Source organism: Podarcis cretensis (assembly GCF_951804945.1).
Source record: "Podarcis cretensis genome assembly, chromosome: 2".
Classification (NCBI taxonomy): Eukaryota; Metazoa; Chordata; class Lepidosauria; order Squamata; family Lacertidae; genus Podarcis; species Podarcis cretensis.
The window spans coordinates 29,493,989-29,509,536 of record NC_137171.1 but is presented as its reverse complement, the minus strand read 5'-3'; the positions used below and the strand labels follow the sequence as shown (position 1 = coordinate 29,509,536).

The following is a 15,548-nucleotide window of genomic DNA, read 5'->3' as shown; positions in this document are numbered from 1 at the left end:
CTCTCTCCCCCCCCCTCCACTACTTTCTGAGGTTACGCAGGTGGTAAAGGGCGTTTTCAATAGAGACACCCAATCTTTAGATTTTCTTCCCCAGAGAGAATCATCTGACTCCAGTCTTGTTATATTTCCATTACCTGTTTGAGATGGGTGATACATGGGTGATACCTTATTGACATGGGATTTTCAATAATGTTAATGTTCTAATGCAGTTTTCAAATTATTTGGTTTTAAATTGTTTGCTGATCTAGAAAGCCCTTTAGGGTAGAACTGCAGGGTATAAATACATTGGAAGCAAGTAAGTAAATACCAAACTAAGGTTTGTTGAAGGCCACCGCCTTCAAATACAATTTGCTACTCTGGTTCCACACACATTTTCATACAATCACTTACGTCAGACTTCTAATGTTGTCATGTTATCTTTCCTTAGGCAAGCTTGGGACCTCGCTGTGGATATCTGCCTTTCTCAGTTGCCCACCATTATAGAGGAAGGAACTGCATTCAGGGTGAGTTACTGATTTTTCTCTTGAAACATACATGGGCCCTTCCATAGGAATCAGCTAGTGCTTCAAACCTCATATTCATTCTTGACTTCTTACACCCAAAGATGTTTCCCAGCAAATGCAAATAGTTCTAGTCAAAGTTATTGATTAATGGAGGATTGGAGCTGCTCAACATTTGAGGAGTCAATTCTGATTGCATAGCTAATACAGAGTCTAGTCTAATTTAAATCATCTTTGTGTATTGTTTCTTAAGAATTAGAAAACTGGCTATGCTTGCAAGGGAGGAATAGTTCCTACTTTTTATGGTATAAAAGAACAGGACATTACAATCTGAAATTCTACATACAGAAGACAACAGAGGAGGGTAGGAAAGGCAGGGTTAATGAGAAGAAGTGTGTGGAATTATTTCAGTTTCATGTACTTAGGTTTAGTTACCGAAAGACATGGGAAATAGAGGGTTACGGTCCATAATGACTAGTTACTGTAACTTTGTTTAATGTGACTTTCATCATAAGAGGCTAAATGCAATCCCTGTGCCACCACTGTTTTGGGTTGGATTCAGCTAACATAGTGCACTAGTAGAAGCCTGTGCAAGGACTTCCACTAGTGCAACAGGACTCCCTCCCAAAAAAATCTCCCTGCCCCCTGCGGACCCCCACAATGTCCCACAAATCTGCTCAAGATCAGGAGAACCTCCAGTACAGCATGCAGGGGCAGGAGAAGAGAGATTGTTCCATCTGACAAGCAGAAATACTTGTGCTGACATAATGATCAGTGTGACGTTGAATTCTACCCTTTCTTCCACCTGCCGCATTTTTTTGTTTTCCCAGTCCCAGAGCAGAATAAACACTTTCTCTTGCTTATGGTAGTTTCTCAGGGCTAGAAATGCACCTGAAGCCACAGTGGTTTGCAGAAATTTATGTTGTGATGATGCTGTTTCCCTAAAAGGAAAAAGAAACAAACCAAGAACTAGACTTGCTAGCAGGTTGTCACATTTGGCTTCTTAGAGCTAACCAGCACTTAAAACAGGTAGATTAACTTGGGTACAGAGAAGATTGAATGGTATGTATGTTTTTGGATATCTCTACCATATGTTTGTGGTGAGTGTACCATAAAACGTAGAGCATTATAGAATTGGTTGGAGAACTTGTTTTTCTTTACTGCTAACTCTGAGAGAGAAAAGGAGAGAAAGAATTGTGGATTCTTGTTATTGAACAGAATTGGCTTCCTGAAATAATGATGTATAAAGATGCTATGTGCTCACAGAGGGCCATACTATTGTAACAAGTCTACACTGCCAAGATTTTACAATAGAACCTTTTATTTAAACTAGCACTCCTGAAACTTGCATGATTACAAATGCTGCATTGAAGAATTATATTTTGGGAAAGCTGGAGCACCTAGCTTTGTTCTTTAGAATGATTTCATGCTGAGAAATAGTTCCTCTCTATTTTGGCTTAGTGATTTTGAAGGGAAAAACTGTTATTTATCCCTTCAAGCATCAGGTGCCTTAGGCTATTTCTTTACCATCTTATGGACAGAACCATTTAAATTATAGCTCTTTTATAGGCTCATTAGCCTACTTGGTCAAATACTCTGATAGATTCTGGGCTCAACTCCATTAAAGATGCTTTAAATGGAAAACCTATGTTTTGTTTTCTCAAGTTGTGTTTGACCATATAACTAGTTGTTACCTAGAATACTATACTCAGATACTATACTCCTTTTTTCTGTCCTCACCATTTATCTCCACATTCATTCATGCAAAAAATTTGTGTTATACACATGCAAACACACACACACACACACACAACTTTTTAAATGGAAACCAGCTCTGGGAAGTGTGATTTGCAATGGAGAAGCTACTGTGGGAGAAATGTTTAATGCTTTGTCAGCTAGCATTTTGCACCTTTACTTTTCCCCCTAAGCTACTTCTGCCACATAGATTTCTAGAGGTTTCCAAACTTTTCAAGTTGGTGACACACTTTTTGGACATGCATCATTTCGTGACACAGTAATTCAGCTTTGCATCATTTTGTGACACAGCAACTCCGTTTTACTAGTAAACTGGAGGTTAAACTAAACCTTTCCAGCCCCAGGAGGAGTGTGGGGAACATTCACACTGCAGCTGACACACTAAAGTATTGCAGCACATAATTTGGAAAGTTCTGCCCTAGGGGGAGAAACACGATTTCAAGGCCAGGGGAGCAATTCTGAGCAGAGAAATGGTTAAAGCACCTACCTTGCTGCTTCTCCACTCTAACAGGTTTCTCCCAAAGCTGCCTTTTCATAACAAAGTGGATATTGAGGTTTATAAACCTGCATTAGCAAAGCTTGCATGTAATGTTTAGTTTGTCATACCCTCTAAAAAAAATAAATGTCAGTGACCAAAGTAAGCTATCCCATTTCAGACAGACTGGTGTCTTAAAATGCCATTGTGCCCCAATTATGTATAAAGAGGGAGGGGGTCTGTTTTAAAAGCAAAAGGGCCACATAGTGAAGAGAGCCTATAGTCCAGGCTTCCTCAAACCCAGCCCCCCAGATGTTTTTGAGACTACAGTTCCCATCATCCCTGACCACTGGTCCCACTAGCTAGGGATCATGCGATCATCTGGAGGGCCGAGTTTGAGGAAACCTGCTACAGTCACTCCTCCTCAGCTCTTTTCTCTGAGCCCAGTTCCGCTATTAGAACTTGACTGAAGAGTGCCATAAGGGGACTCATTATAGAGAAGTAGGCTATTAGTCCACCATGCTTGGTGTCACCCTAAACTGTGGTTGCTATTTAGATCTTGCCAGTTTCCAAATGCTGAAATAACGTATTATGCAAATTCTTTAATTGAATACTTTAGCGAAACTGAATTGGCCCCAAACTCACACAATTGTTATAGCTAGATATTCAATTCACAAAAATTTATCTCACATACAGTGGTACCTCGGGTTAAGAACTTAATTCATTCTGGAGGTCCGTTCTTAACCTGAAACTGTTCTTAACCTGAAGTACCACTTTAGCTAATGGGGCCTCCCGCTGCCGCCGTGCCACCACCGCGCGATTTTTGTTCTCATTCTGAAGCAAATTTCTTAACCCGAGGTACTATTTCTGGGTTAGCAGAGTCTGTAACCTGAAGCATCTGTAACCTGAAGTATCTGTAACCCGAGGTACCACTGTATTCATTCCTTTCACATGGCACTACCACCTCAGAATTTATGTGGAGACTTGCTTATTTGGAATTATTTCCCAGTCAACATTTCTGTCTATGTGATGTTGTTATGTACACCTTTCCACACAAAGGGAGATTTTAGTATGAGGCTCTAAACAAGTATTTTTTTCACATGCAGTCTGAAGTGGTAAAGCTTTATTTCAGAGCTCTACAACGTAAGCACCTGCAAATACACTCTCATCACTTCTTTCTTCTTGTCAGATGGACTGTTGTGGTTGATCTTTAGATAATTGAGCAGTGGGCATATTCATGTCAAGAGGAAGGTGCATTTGTCACCAGGCAAGCATCATGAGAAGAACTCCCCCTCCCCATCTGATGAGATGGCAGTTTGCCAATGTTTGTCTGTGGCTATCTTTGGTGGGTAGGAATGCGTAATTTATTGAGTCATTTGACCACGCTATATCTATATTACTGTTGACACAGCAAGAAATGTATTTGAGAGAGAAATGTCAATAATGGTTGGCATCACCTGCAGAATGCTGTAATATGTAAGACCCGAGGCTTTTGTCTATTGGGTCGGGAATAATAACGAAGGTAGTATAATAAGGGAAATCATTCCGGAGTTTAGGAGAGTGGGTGACTCAGTCTTAGCAGCAGGCCAGGAAAACTGTCAGAGCTGTGAATGTGTCTGATAGTATAAAGGTAGGTGTGAAGAAGGCCCATAGAAATAGATTACTATAGAACAAAGGACTCTATGAATGCTGAAGGGGTGAAAATGATTTCTCAGTCTGTTTCACTTTCTAGAACTCTGAGGTGGGCAGCCACCTACAGGCAAGGCAGTGATGTATGTGTGATAAGCTCCATCTTGGTGGCTATTGCAATACTGAGCTTTTTGGACAAATGTATCTAGATATATTACACTGACTGGATGAGAGCCCAATATAAATTTATTGGAGTGGGAAAAAATTGCAGTCAAGTTCTCTCGCAATGACAGCAACCATCTATGGCCATAAAAATGAATTATTCCTATACAAATGATTAAAGTCTTGAAGCTAATGACTAGAGGGAAAAACTAATGTGTAACCTACTGGAGAGTGTTTTGACATTTCTTAAAGATTCCTCAATACAACCTGTACTTGGCACATAATATTCCTGCCTTTTGTGGCTGAAAGGGAGTAGCACTCTGGTTACAGGAATAAAACGTGTTCTCTCCCTCACAATCTCTAAAAACAGCTGTGGATCTTTGTCTGTTTGTTCGAATGTGTTTGTTGGGCATCATTTATTTAACATAGCTTTGAAAAAGCTGCTTCTGGATTTGTCAGTAGCAAGTGTTTTAATGTGACTTGGCTTGCCTAATTGTGTGACAAACAAGTATGACTCAGAATATTACTAGGCCTTTAAAGTAAGGGCATTCACCTTTAGTTTGCTTGAGTTGTTGGCATCCATCTGTCTCAGGAGACAATGGAGGAGTGTGCCTTTGGGGTCGAAGTCAAACGATTGGAGAGAATATTGGATAATTTAAATAAATGAAATTGCTCAGAAAATGAACATTTTATAATAAATTAGTGTATCCAAATGCATATAAACAGACAGTAAGTGTGAGGGCTCGCTTCCTTCCTCCTGTTGCATGCCTGACATCAGAGGAAACATTCTGGTTTGTTAAATAATAGTTTTAATATTAAGAGGCACACAGCACAGGCAGTTGGTGACTGTGCCATGTGCCAGCCCCTCCTCCAACTTGGGAATCGTGATTGTCATATCAGCCTCAGGTCTGTGGCTGCTGTTGTTGAATGCCAGGTTGGTGTGAGCATCATTGGAAACTGTAATTTAACAAATCAAGTTTCCACTTAAGTCGGGCATGCAAGAGGAGTAGGAGGAGGAGATAAGATTGGGGAAAGGAGTGTTTAAGCTTGTTCAGTCACAATGCAACAAACTGTGATTTGTTAGAGCAGCTGTGTAATGTCTGAACGAGAAGTATGTCCTTCCGAAGCTTTTGTAGTGTGGCATCTGCATTGCTTATATTTCAAAAATTACTTTTTTAGCTAATCTGGAATAAGCACTGCCTCTTACTTTTCTAGTTTTTATTGTCTGTTCTTGAACATTGCTTTCATCAGGGACCCTTTGTGTCCAGTTCTTTAGCCACTACAGAATAATGTTACACAATTGCTAAATAATCTCTGTGGTTAAGAAACAAACCACCAGATTTGAACCACACACACACACACACACACACACACACACACACACTTTGCATAAGCATTTATATTTTTCTCTTTACTTCTCTTTTGAAGGACTGGTGGACATTTAAAAGTAAACAAACAGCTCAACACTGGATTGCATTTTTAATCCATTTTGGCCAACTCCTATTTGTTTCCTGTTTGTCTACATAGACTAGGAAAGAAGTTCATCTTTCCATTAAATCCTTGCCTTTGCTGGCCTCTAGCTGTTAGTCAGCTTTTGCGTTACAGCTGCATCCTGAAACTCTGTGTATTGTAAAATTGAGGGGTTTAGTTTTCTATTACATTGCTTTTACACACAGTGAATTGAACATGACTGAGCATTCTAGATCCTAACCCCCATTTCGTAATCAACATTTTGCTCTCCAATCTATCAGGAATTATTGTGCAGCAGACTAAGTTAGCTTCTGCCAGCCAGCGGTAATCCTATAAGAAATTGTGGTTTAATGGAGGCTCAAGCGTTAGCCACGAGGGGGGAGAGAATTTAAGTATTATTAAGGTTAGTCATTCAGTTTTGTAACTGGGCTGGCAGACGTCAGAGTCAGTATCTCAGATGTCAAATGTTCTCACACAGGATTTCTTAAACATTGTCATAGCAAGTCTTCCAAGGTCAAAGAACAGTTTCAACCTCCATGAAAATACCTAGGGAAAAATAATAGGCGGAGCTAATTCAAATTATAGGGAAAGAGTGGGGTACATTAAGGGGGGAAGCGGGGAGCATGGGATGCTTTGAAATGCTCAACATATAGAAGCAAAGAGACAGGAAACAGCTCCTTCAAATTCTGATGAATTGTCCCACACTGGATCATAAAATTGGGCCCTACAGTTTCTTATGAAGTGTGATGGTAAATGTAGACAGTTACTCCTTTGCTGTTCACATTCTAGTCCTCAAAGCAAACTACTTATGGGACTGTAGACCAGCAGAAAGGAAAAAATAAAATAGAAGTCCCTGCTTCCCAAAAAGTATCATAAACAGACAACTAATGGGGTGGAAGCTGCTCTCCGGAACTGGGAGGCTGCCTTGTAAGGAAGGACATGGTACATAACCCTGAAGACTGGGCTCCAGCAAATTTAAACATACCACTACATCTCTAATATATTTCATTGATGTGATGACACGGGTAATTATGCAAACTCACGATACAAATTCCAGCAACTGGTAATCAATGAAGTGTTTCTTTCTTTGCTTCTAGAAGCTGGCAGGCTGGGCAGCTGGGAGACAGAGCTATGCTTGATTTCTTTGGGAATCCAAGGCTGCAGCTATGGGAGAAGCAAGACCCTTTGGGGTCTTAATGCTGTGAACCCCTCTGTCATAGGCTTAAGTTGTATATATGGGTAAATAAACCATATACAATAATTAATAATAATAATTTATTATTTGTACCCCACCCATCTGGCTGTGTTTCCCCAGCCACTCTGGGCAGCTTCCAACAAAGATTTAAAATACATTAAATACATATCAGAAAGACACCACTGTCCCTCATTCTGAAGGAAACACAAACCCTGAATAAGTGCCTGGAACCCCTGGAATCTTGCACTGCTGTACCCAGTAGCGTCTTTCAGGTGAAGAATTTTCATCAGCACAAGCATTTCTGCTTGCAAGACAAAACAGTCTCTCCCCCCCATCCTGTCCGGGGAATTCTCCCAACCCTCCTGAGAGGATTTGGGAGAGATGTGAGGGGAGGGAAAGCCCTATTGGACTAGTGGGAACAGCTGTGCTGGCTTTCACTAGCATACCAGGTTAGCTGACTCGGCCCTTAAAAAACAGTTCAGGGATTCTGTGGAGGCTGCTTCTGAGAAGAAAGCTGAGGAGAAAGTGGGAAAGCCAAGACAATTACTTCATACTATTTAACAGTATCAACTTTTTCAGCAACTTTTTCAGTAGCTCTTAAATATGTATTTTGAGAAACTATAAGTATGGGTGTAAGTTCACAAAGGCTAGGGCAATGACAGCTGGCTTAGGATCAGCTGGAAATTGCAACTGAAAACTGCTAGCCTGTGGGTAGGCAAGCTAAGGCCCAGGGGCTGAATCCGGCCTAATCGCCTTCTCATTCTGGCTTGCGGACGGTCTGGGAATCAGCATGTTTTTACATGAATAGAATGTGCCCTGTTATTTAAAATGCATCTCTGGGTTATTTGTGGGGCATAGGAATTTGTTCATTTCCCCCCAATAGATAGATAGATAGATAGATAGATAGATAGATAGATAGATAGATAGTCCGGCCCCCCACAAGGTCTGAGGGACAGTGGATCGGCCCCCTGCTGAAAAAAATTGCTGACTCCTATTGCTAGCTCATTACTGAGAGAAAATGTAGCTTCTCTCTCTCTCTCTCTCTCTCTCTCTCTCTCTCTCTCTCCACCCACGTGTGAGAACAGGAGTGAGAGTCTGTGTTTTCCACAGAAGCTTATGCCATAACAAATGTATTAGTTTTTAAGTTTCCACTGAACTGTTGTTTTGAGAATGTAGGGTGATCATCTGCTTTTCCCAGCCCAAGCTTAGTGTGCTACTCCTTGAGGAGTTAAGCACTTCCAAAATCAAGAGTTCTCAGCTGGCCTATGTGTTATGATCACTACGTGAAATACGTTTGGAAAACGTGTAGTGTGGTTCTCCATCAGAACCATGGTGATGTAGTGTTTAGAGTATTGAATTTGGGCTCGGGAGACCGGGGGGTGTCAAATCCTCACTCGGTCATGAAGCTCAGTGGGTGACCTTGGGCCGGTCACAGCCTCTTAGCCTAACTTCCTGGGATTGTTGTGAAGATAAAATGGGGAGGGGGAGAACTCTCACAAGCTCCTTGGAGGAAAAGTGGGATACAAGTACTGTATTGGCCCGAATATAAGCCGCACCCAAATATAAGCTGCACCTTTAAAATTCGGGGGGGGGGGAGAAAAAAAAACAATACCTGAATATAAGCTGCTCCCTTAAAATTCCGCAAGAGCTCACACCCGTTCCGTTTTACCATATGTATGTTTCAGCAGCAATACCCGTAAAAGCCAGTTTTTGTAAGGTCACAAATTTAAGCCCCACTTTAACTTTTTGTGGTCAGAATTTGGGGAAAAAGTGAGGCTTATATTCAGGCCAATACAGTAAATAAAACAAAACTTGCCCCTTGGTGTGAAGAGTTTTTGAATAACTGCCAAGGAAGTCTTCTGGTTGTATATAAACTTTTATTTTCTTGTGTCAGGAACAATCTAGATGACTAGGCACTCTACATGTGATGGTGTCACGTGGAGCAAATTTTACACTCAAGCTGCGGTGGCCTAAGCAAATAGGCCTGCCCTAATTCTCTAATAAACAGCTTGTATCCTTTTGCTGCTTGGTTGTCCTCCCCGTAAGCAGTTCTGCATTTAAAAAGCACAACTGCTTTTTAACTTAGTTTGTAGATATTTTATTCAGGGAGGACATACCCTACGTTTTGTGATGTCCTGCTTTGCAGAAATGTGATTAACTTTGAGATCTTGTTACTTATTCAAGTCTTGTGCATATTAATCTCAGTTCTCCCCAAGACCTCGTAGAGAAATATAGTTGTACAACAATTCATTGCTGTCAGTGATTCAAGCTGATAAATCTCTCTGATTCTGCAAATGAAAAAGCAGATTAATTAGGCATTCATCAGCATTATCGGGGCTCCATGCTGGTTTTCCCAATTTAAAAAATTATGCTTCCATGGCATTTGGCATAGTGAGGCACCTCTTACTTTACAAAGCATCCTTGGAGACACACACACACACAAATTCTATGAAGAGACCCATTCCTTTTGAGGAGTAGTGCTGTTTCTGGCTCTAAAAATCAAGGTGCGGTGGATGGAAACTGTAATGTGACATTCTTCTCAGCACTTCCTACCTGCATAGTAGAGAACATCATGCAGTAAGGGGGCAGGGATTGCTGTTTGGCAGGGGTGGGGAACCTAATCCAGACCTCCCCTTGTGGCCCACCAGGCCATTTTGGGCAGACCATGCCCACTTGCTCTACATCCAACATAATACATGATACCAGGTGAAGGGCAGGTAAAGGTGTAACTTGACTGAAAGGGAGTTTGCATAGAGTGTTTTGCCACCCCTGTGCTTGGTGCTTGGGATGAACTGAGCACAGGGTTTGCAAAGCCTTTGCGCAATACTTTCAAGGTGTGTTTGCACTGAGTTTGCATTACTGGGGGGAGCTATGGAAAACGGACCTGAAATATACTGCGTATTATTTATTGAAGGAAAACCACATGAAAATGATCCACAGGTGGTAGTTAACTCCAACTAGACTAGTGAAAATGTTTAAAGCTAAGACAGGCAAATGCTAGAAGTGTGCAAAGAGGTAGAAGGATGTGGTGGTCATGTAAAGTAATCAAAGAATTCTGAGAAATGATTTATCAAGAACTAAAAAAAAAGTTTAAGAGAACATTTCCCAAGAAACCAGAAGCTTTTCTTCTGAGAAAAGTAACACTAAAAGTCCCCCACCACCACAAAAAAATATAAAAAAAAATAAGGCAGTCAGAATTTTGCTTGTAGCGCTAACCAAGGAGGAATGGCACTTTGAGTTATTGGAATATTCGGAGTTAGCAGGTCTGACTAGTAAGATAAGAGAACAAGACGATCGAGAATACAAAAAGAATTGGAAAATGTTTGTAAAGTATTTTTAAAATCAGTATAAACAAGTGAACAGATTAGTAGGACTTGAATAAATTCGGCAGTACAAGAGAAAGTAGGAGATAATAAATAAGAAGAATAGAACTTGGTAACTTAGAGTATGCGGAAGAGTGGGAAAAGAAAAGATACAAGAGAAGGAGAGGAAAGGAAGTCTTCAGGTGTTTTGTGTTGTGTCCCTGGTTTGTCGTGGCTTTGTTTTCATTTCCCCCATTTTATTCTTTACTTATTTTTTTTTAACTCGTATGTAAAAACGCAAATAAAAATTACCGTACTTTCAAAGTGTGTTTGGGAAGGTTGCACAAGGGACATTGGCAAGTGCCAATCTCCTGATGTCATTATGATGTCAGTTGACATATGGATTGTCCCACCCAGCTGTCAAAGTTGGCCCACATGAGTGTGGGGAGATAAGTATTTGGTCTGGCCCATCAGGCCAAAAAGATTCCTCACCCCTGTTTTGGGGGATATCCAAATTGGACCCAAGAGTGGCCTGCATAGCTTTGTGTGCTCCATCCAGATTGTAATAGTATAAACAGTACACATTTTATCAAATAAGAATAAATAAATTTTCAATTGAATGTTAGTATTAACCATAGGCCTCCACATAAATAAATTAAATCAAGGTTTGCATGTGCAAAAAGAGGTAGGAGGTAGGTGAATGAGGCCCCAGAAAGGTCTTAAGATCTCTTTAAGTTCTATATAGTTCTAGTAAGACATATCTTACAACCTAGTTTTGTACTTATATCCATATATTGTTAAGGGTAGCAAAACTGGAAGATAACCAGTAGATTTCTTAGACATTTATATCACTGAAATGGAATATAGGCATTTTGTGAATATCTTTTTCTTTTTTAAAAAAATAGAGAGATGAGTTTTGCTTGTGCGTGGTTTTATTTTTTTTACACCATCTTACAGAATTTAAAACTGCATGTATGAATTGTGAATGTCTTTGCCGAGACAGAAAAACATTTTTCATTGTTGCTGAATCATTTTCACCTTGGACTCAGTAAATGCGGCTCCATTGCACAGAATATATGAAAGCATAGCCATGAAAAAGAAATGAATTTGTGCCCTGTCAAAGTTAGAAGTGGGAAATGTGCACAGCGGATTAACCATTCAAAACTTATATGTATGAGCTTTCTCCCATTTTCTTCCCATTTTTTTTTAGTAGACGAATGATTTCGAGTAGTTGGTTCACAGCAGGCTGTAAAATCAGCGTGGAACAAACTTTTGCTAATGTTATGCTGAGGTTTTTTAAAAAAATGTTTCCCCCACTGCTTTGTACTTCATAAACAAGCAAACCTGGAGTTCCTGCATAGTTTTGTTGGCATACAGTTTTCATGATAGTTTATAATGACCCACTGCCCATTGTTTCCCCAACAGCACAGCCCGTTCTTTGCTGAGCAGCTAACAGCGTTTCAGGTATGGCTAACGATGGGAGTAGAAAACCGCAATCCACCAGAACAGCTTCCCATTGTGCTGCAGGTGAGTTGGCAAGCAATAAGACTGCTAGCTTTACTGAGGCTGCTGCAGCAGCAGCAGCATGTGGACAACCAGCCAGCTGCAAATTTGCTCAGTATGTGTGTATTTGCGTGCATGCCTTTCCCTGACTGCTTTGCTCTCTGCCAGATGGTGTTTGGGTAAATAAATTATGTGGACTGCGTTGGAGACTAATTGGAGCTGATTGTTTGCTGGGCCTTTGCTGAAAAAGACACATTGCACACAAGCATAGTCCCACTACCCCACCCCCTAAGTGCTCCCCAGGTGAGCATAAATTGAGGTTGCAGGCCATTAGTCAGTGCTACGGAATTTAACTCCTTCACCTTCACATCAGCAAGGCACTTGCACAAAACAGCTAGTCATGTCACCCTCTCTTTCCCACCCACAATTTACTGGCTACTAGTGACCAGTGCTTTTTTTCTGGGGGGGACGCAGGGGAACGCATACCCCTAAACATTTTATGAATCTAACAGGAGAAGAAACTAAAATTTTGTTAGTTTATTCTCTAGAACAGTGAATCATCAGTGTGTGAAGCAGTGTGGAATGTGTGCGGGTAATGCATGTTCTTTGTACTTTTGTCCATTTACTGTATTTATTTCCCCTGCTTTGAACTATAAAATGGTGATTTTCTTGAGTCAAAATGAGAGTACCCCTAAACATTTTTTAAAGAAAAGAAGCACTGCTAGTGACAATAGGGACTTATCTTTCCAACAGGCTTTTGGGAACTGACTGCTTTTAATGAAAGGGCTGGTGCCATGCTGTTTTTATTGTAATTATTTGCATGGTTTTAGCAGATAGAATTAAAACTAACTCTCTCTCTCTCTCTCTCTCTCTCTATATATATATATATATGTATATCTCAAGGTTTAAATGTTTTTAATGGTTCTTATTTTTATCTTTAAATTGCCTTGAGTCCTGTCAGGGTAACAGGAATGATGATGATAATAATAATAATAATAATAATAATAATAATAATAATAGTCTGTCTGTTGTGAGAAATGTGCATTGTCTTGCATCAAATGGATGACTCTTGTAAGCTATACAATTTTAGAAGAAGAGTGAGGGGACTGACTGACAAATCTCTAGATTCCATATCAAATGCATAAATGACTGTCCAGTCCAGAGTCGGGGACCAAATGTCAATTGGCAAGTGTGTGAAAAAATAGCTGTTTTCTGCTCAGCTTGCCCTATATTGTGGTGCTGGTGTTGGTTTGTCTTCCTCTTTTTCTCTCTCTTTCATTTCATTGCTGCTTATAGTCAGGAAGGAGAGTTGTACAAAATAAGTAAATGTTATAGGTAATTATCATGTAAAAGAAATAACTGCTTAACCAAAATTTAGAAGTCGTTGAATTCTGACATTAAAAATGCCCCAGCAAGTGTTACCCTTTGCATTTAATATCTGCAAAATGGCATAGCCAGAGATTAATTCACATTTGCTCACTTTCCTGTGCTGAAAAAATAGCACCCTTCCATTATCATTAGAAGACAGTGTGAGGGAAGGGGGTGGTGTTGCTCCTGAAGCCTGTAATTTAATAACAGTCTTGAGCTGGAATTTTGCAGATATAAGTGACTTAGTTTCTCAAGGTAAAAAACAGAATGTAAGATCATCCAGGCCTATTGAGACAATAAAGCAAAAAATAGATGTTCCAGCATTTTGGTGGAATATAGAATCTAGTAGTTACTCAGTTCTGCCTTGAGTCCTAACCGCAATGCACAAGTTTCCTGGGGGGCACAGAATAAAAAACAACAAATATATATCACCATTGTACTATCCCATACCTTTGAGAACTATACATTGATGCTTGAGAACTGTTCAGTTTTCTAATAATCTGCACAGGCAATGCTGACTGCAACCAAAGAGTGAATCGTTATTTCCTGCAGTTATTTGAGGACACTTGGTCATATTTTGTTTTCATTTACTTGAAGTTAGCCAGTCATAGACTCTTCCTGCTTAGAGGAATGGGACTATCCAAGGGCGTCCATTTTCCTTTCTTATAATAGGAAAGGACTCTCATTCCCACTTAGATCCAGAATCTTGCATCATGGCTGGCAGTATCATCAATCTTTGTGAATCTGACTCTTCATTTTGTAGAGCCTCTGAAGCCTGGGAGATCATTCTTGGAAAGGGGTGATAGATGGGCAGTTTATCTCTGACAAAGCCATGGAGACAGGGAGATTTCTTATCCAGCATCAAATCTGTTGAGAGACTTGACATCAGAGGGATGCTACGATAATTAATTTTGCAACAATATTAAGATACCCACTTGCTTCCTATTGCTTCTTAGGGAGAAGTGACTAAGCCAGTGGAAAAGTCAGCACAGAGGGGAGGATTCATTAGGGCCACCAAGTTTACATTGTTTCATTAGATTTGAATCATGATGCAATTTAATTAAATTTGGCAAAGCATGTAGATGTTTTAGCCCCATGAATGTGCCCACTTGCATAGTGCATCTGAACTTAAGTAACTGATCTAGAAGAGAGAGACTTCACTCCCACATTTCTCTCGCTTCTTACTCTTTTGCATTATATTTTCCTTGAAATGTTTGTAATATTCACAGGAGGACGATTCTTTTGTAAATGGCCTTTTATTGACTTTTTAACAATGCAGTTCCTATAGAATTTCTGATCTGTTGGGAAAGACTTGACGGAAAGGGATTACCCATGTAGAGAAGGGCGGGAGGGAGAGACAGCAATTTCATAGTGTAAGGAAGTTGCCCACTTTGGTACTGTATATGCTTCAACCGTTGATGGTTAAATCTTGATGAGGCATTTGCTTTCCGAACTGTATCCAGTGCAGCTCAGTAGGATTAGGAGTTGCCTTGTGGATGCAATGCCTAATTGCAGATGCAGAGGAAGCTTTTGTTTTATCTACTGCTGCCTTTTAATAATGGCATCGGCTGCTGTTCTGACCTGTGCTATCCTGCAATTTTAATTTAAAACCACCTTGAATGTATTCATTCCTGCTTTGGGTAGGAAGTCTGATATTTGCATATACATGGAATTTATTTCTTTTAAAAAGAAATCTCGGATCCCCTGCCTTTTCTGTATATTTGCCTCTCTGGTTTTGCAAGCAGTGTTTTGCTTTTCTTATCAGACAGGGATCAGAGTTTGCTAGGTCTCAATTGAAAAGTTCACTGTTGTTTAGTATCAAACAAAGAATAGTTTTGTTTTCCATATATCTGCAATATTAAGAATCGGAATATTAAAACATAATTTTTCAAAGACAAGTTTCTGTGCCCATTTCTAGCAATGAGTACCGGTATATGCAGCTTGTGAGGGAGTATTGCTTTTATTATTAATTGTATTGTCTGCTTTATGGTAGCCAACCATGTCTTGACAAGGGCTGAATGTATCTTGATGGTGAAAATCATTGCCCCACGCCCAATGTAACCACCCAGTTCAACTATTTACGGTACTTTCAGCCTTGTTACTCTTGCTGCTTGACCCATTTTTTACTCATGTGCTCCTAGAAGGCTAAAAACACAAGAGACTAAGGTGGCTTTCTTATATGACGCCTT

The 15,548-nt window shown here is 40.1% G+C and overlaps 1 protein-coding gene across 2 annotated transcripts in view; it reads left to right on the top strand.

Moving 5' to 3' along the window:
• The window catches only part of RPTOR (regulatory associated protein of MTOR complex 1), a 325,970-nt gene that overhangs the window by 211,542 nt on the left and 98,880 nt on the right, over positions 1–15,548 (top strand). For both annotated transcript variants that reach the window (XM_079965357.1, XM_079965356.1), the window contains exons 10-11: positions 428–503; positions 11,914–12,015. In XM_079965357.1, coding sequence (XP_079821483.1) covers positions 428–503; positions 11,914–12,015 — 178 coding nt within the window. The remainder of the gene's footprint in view (positions 1–427; positions 504–11,913; positions 12,016–15,548) is intronic.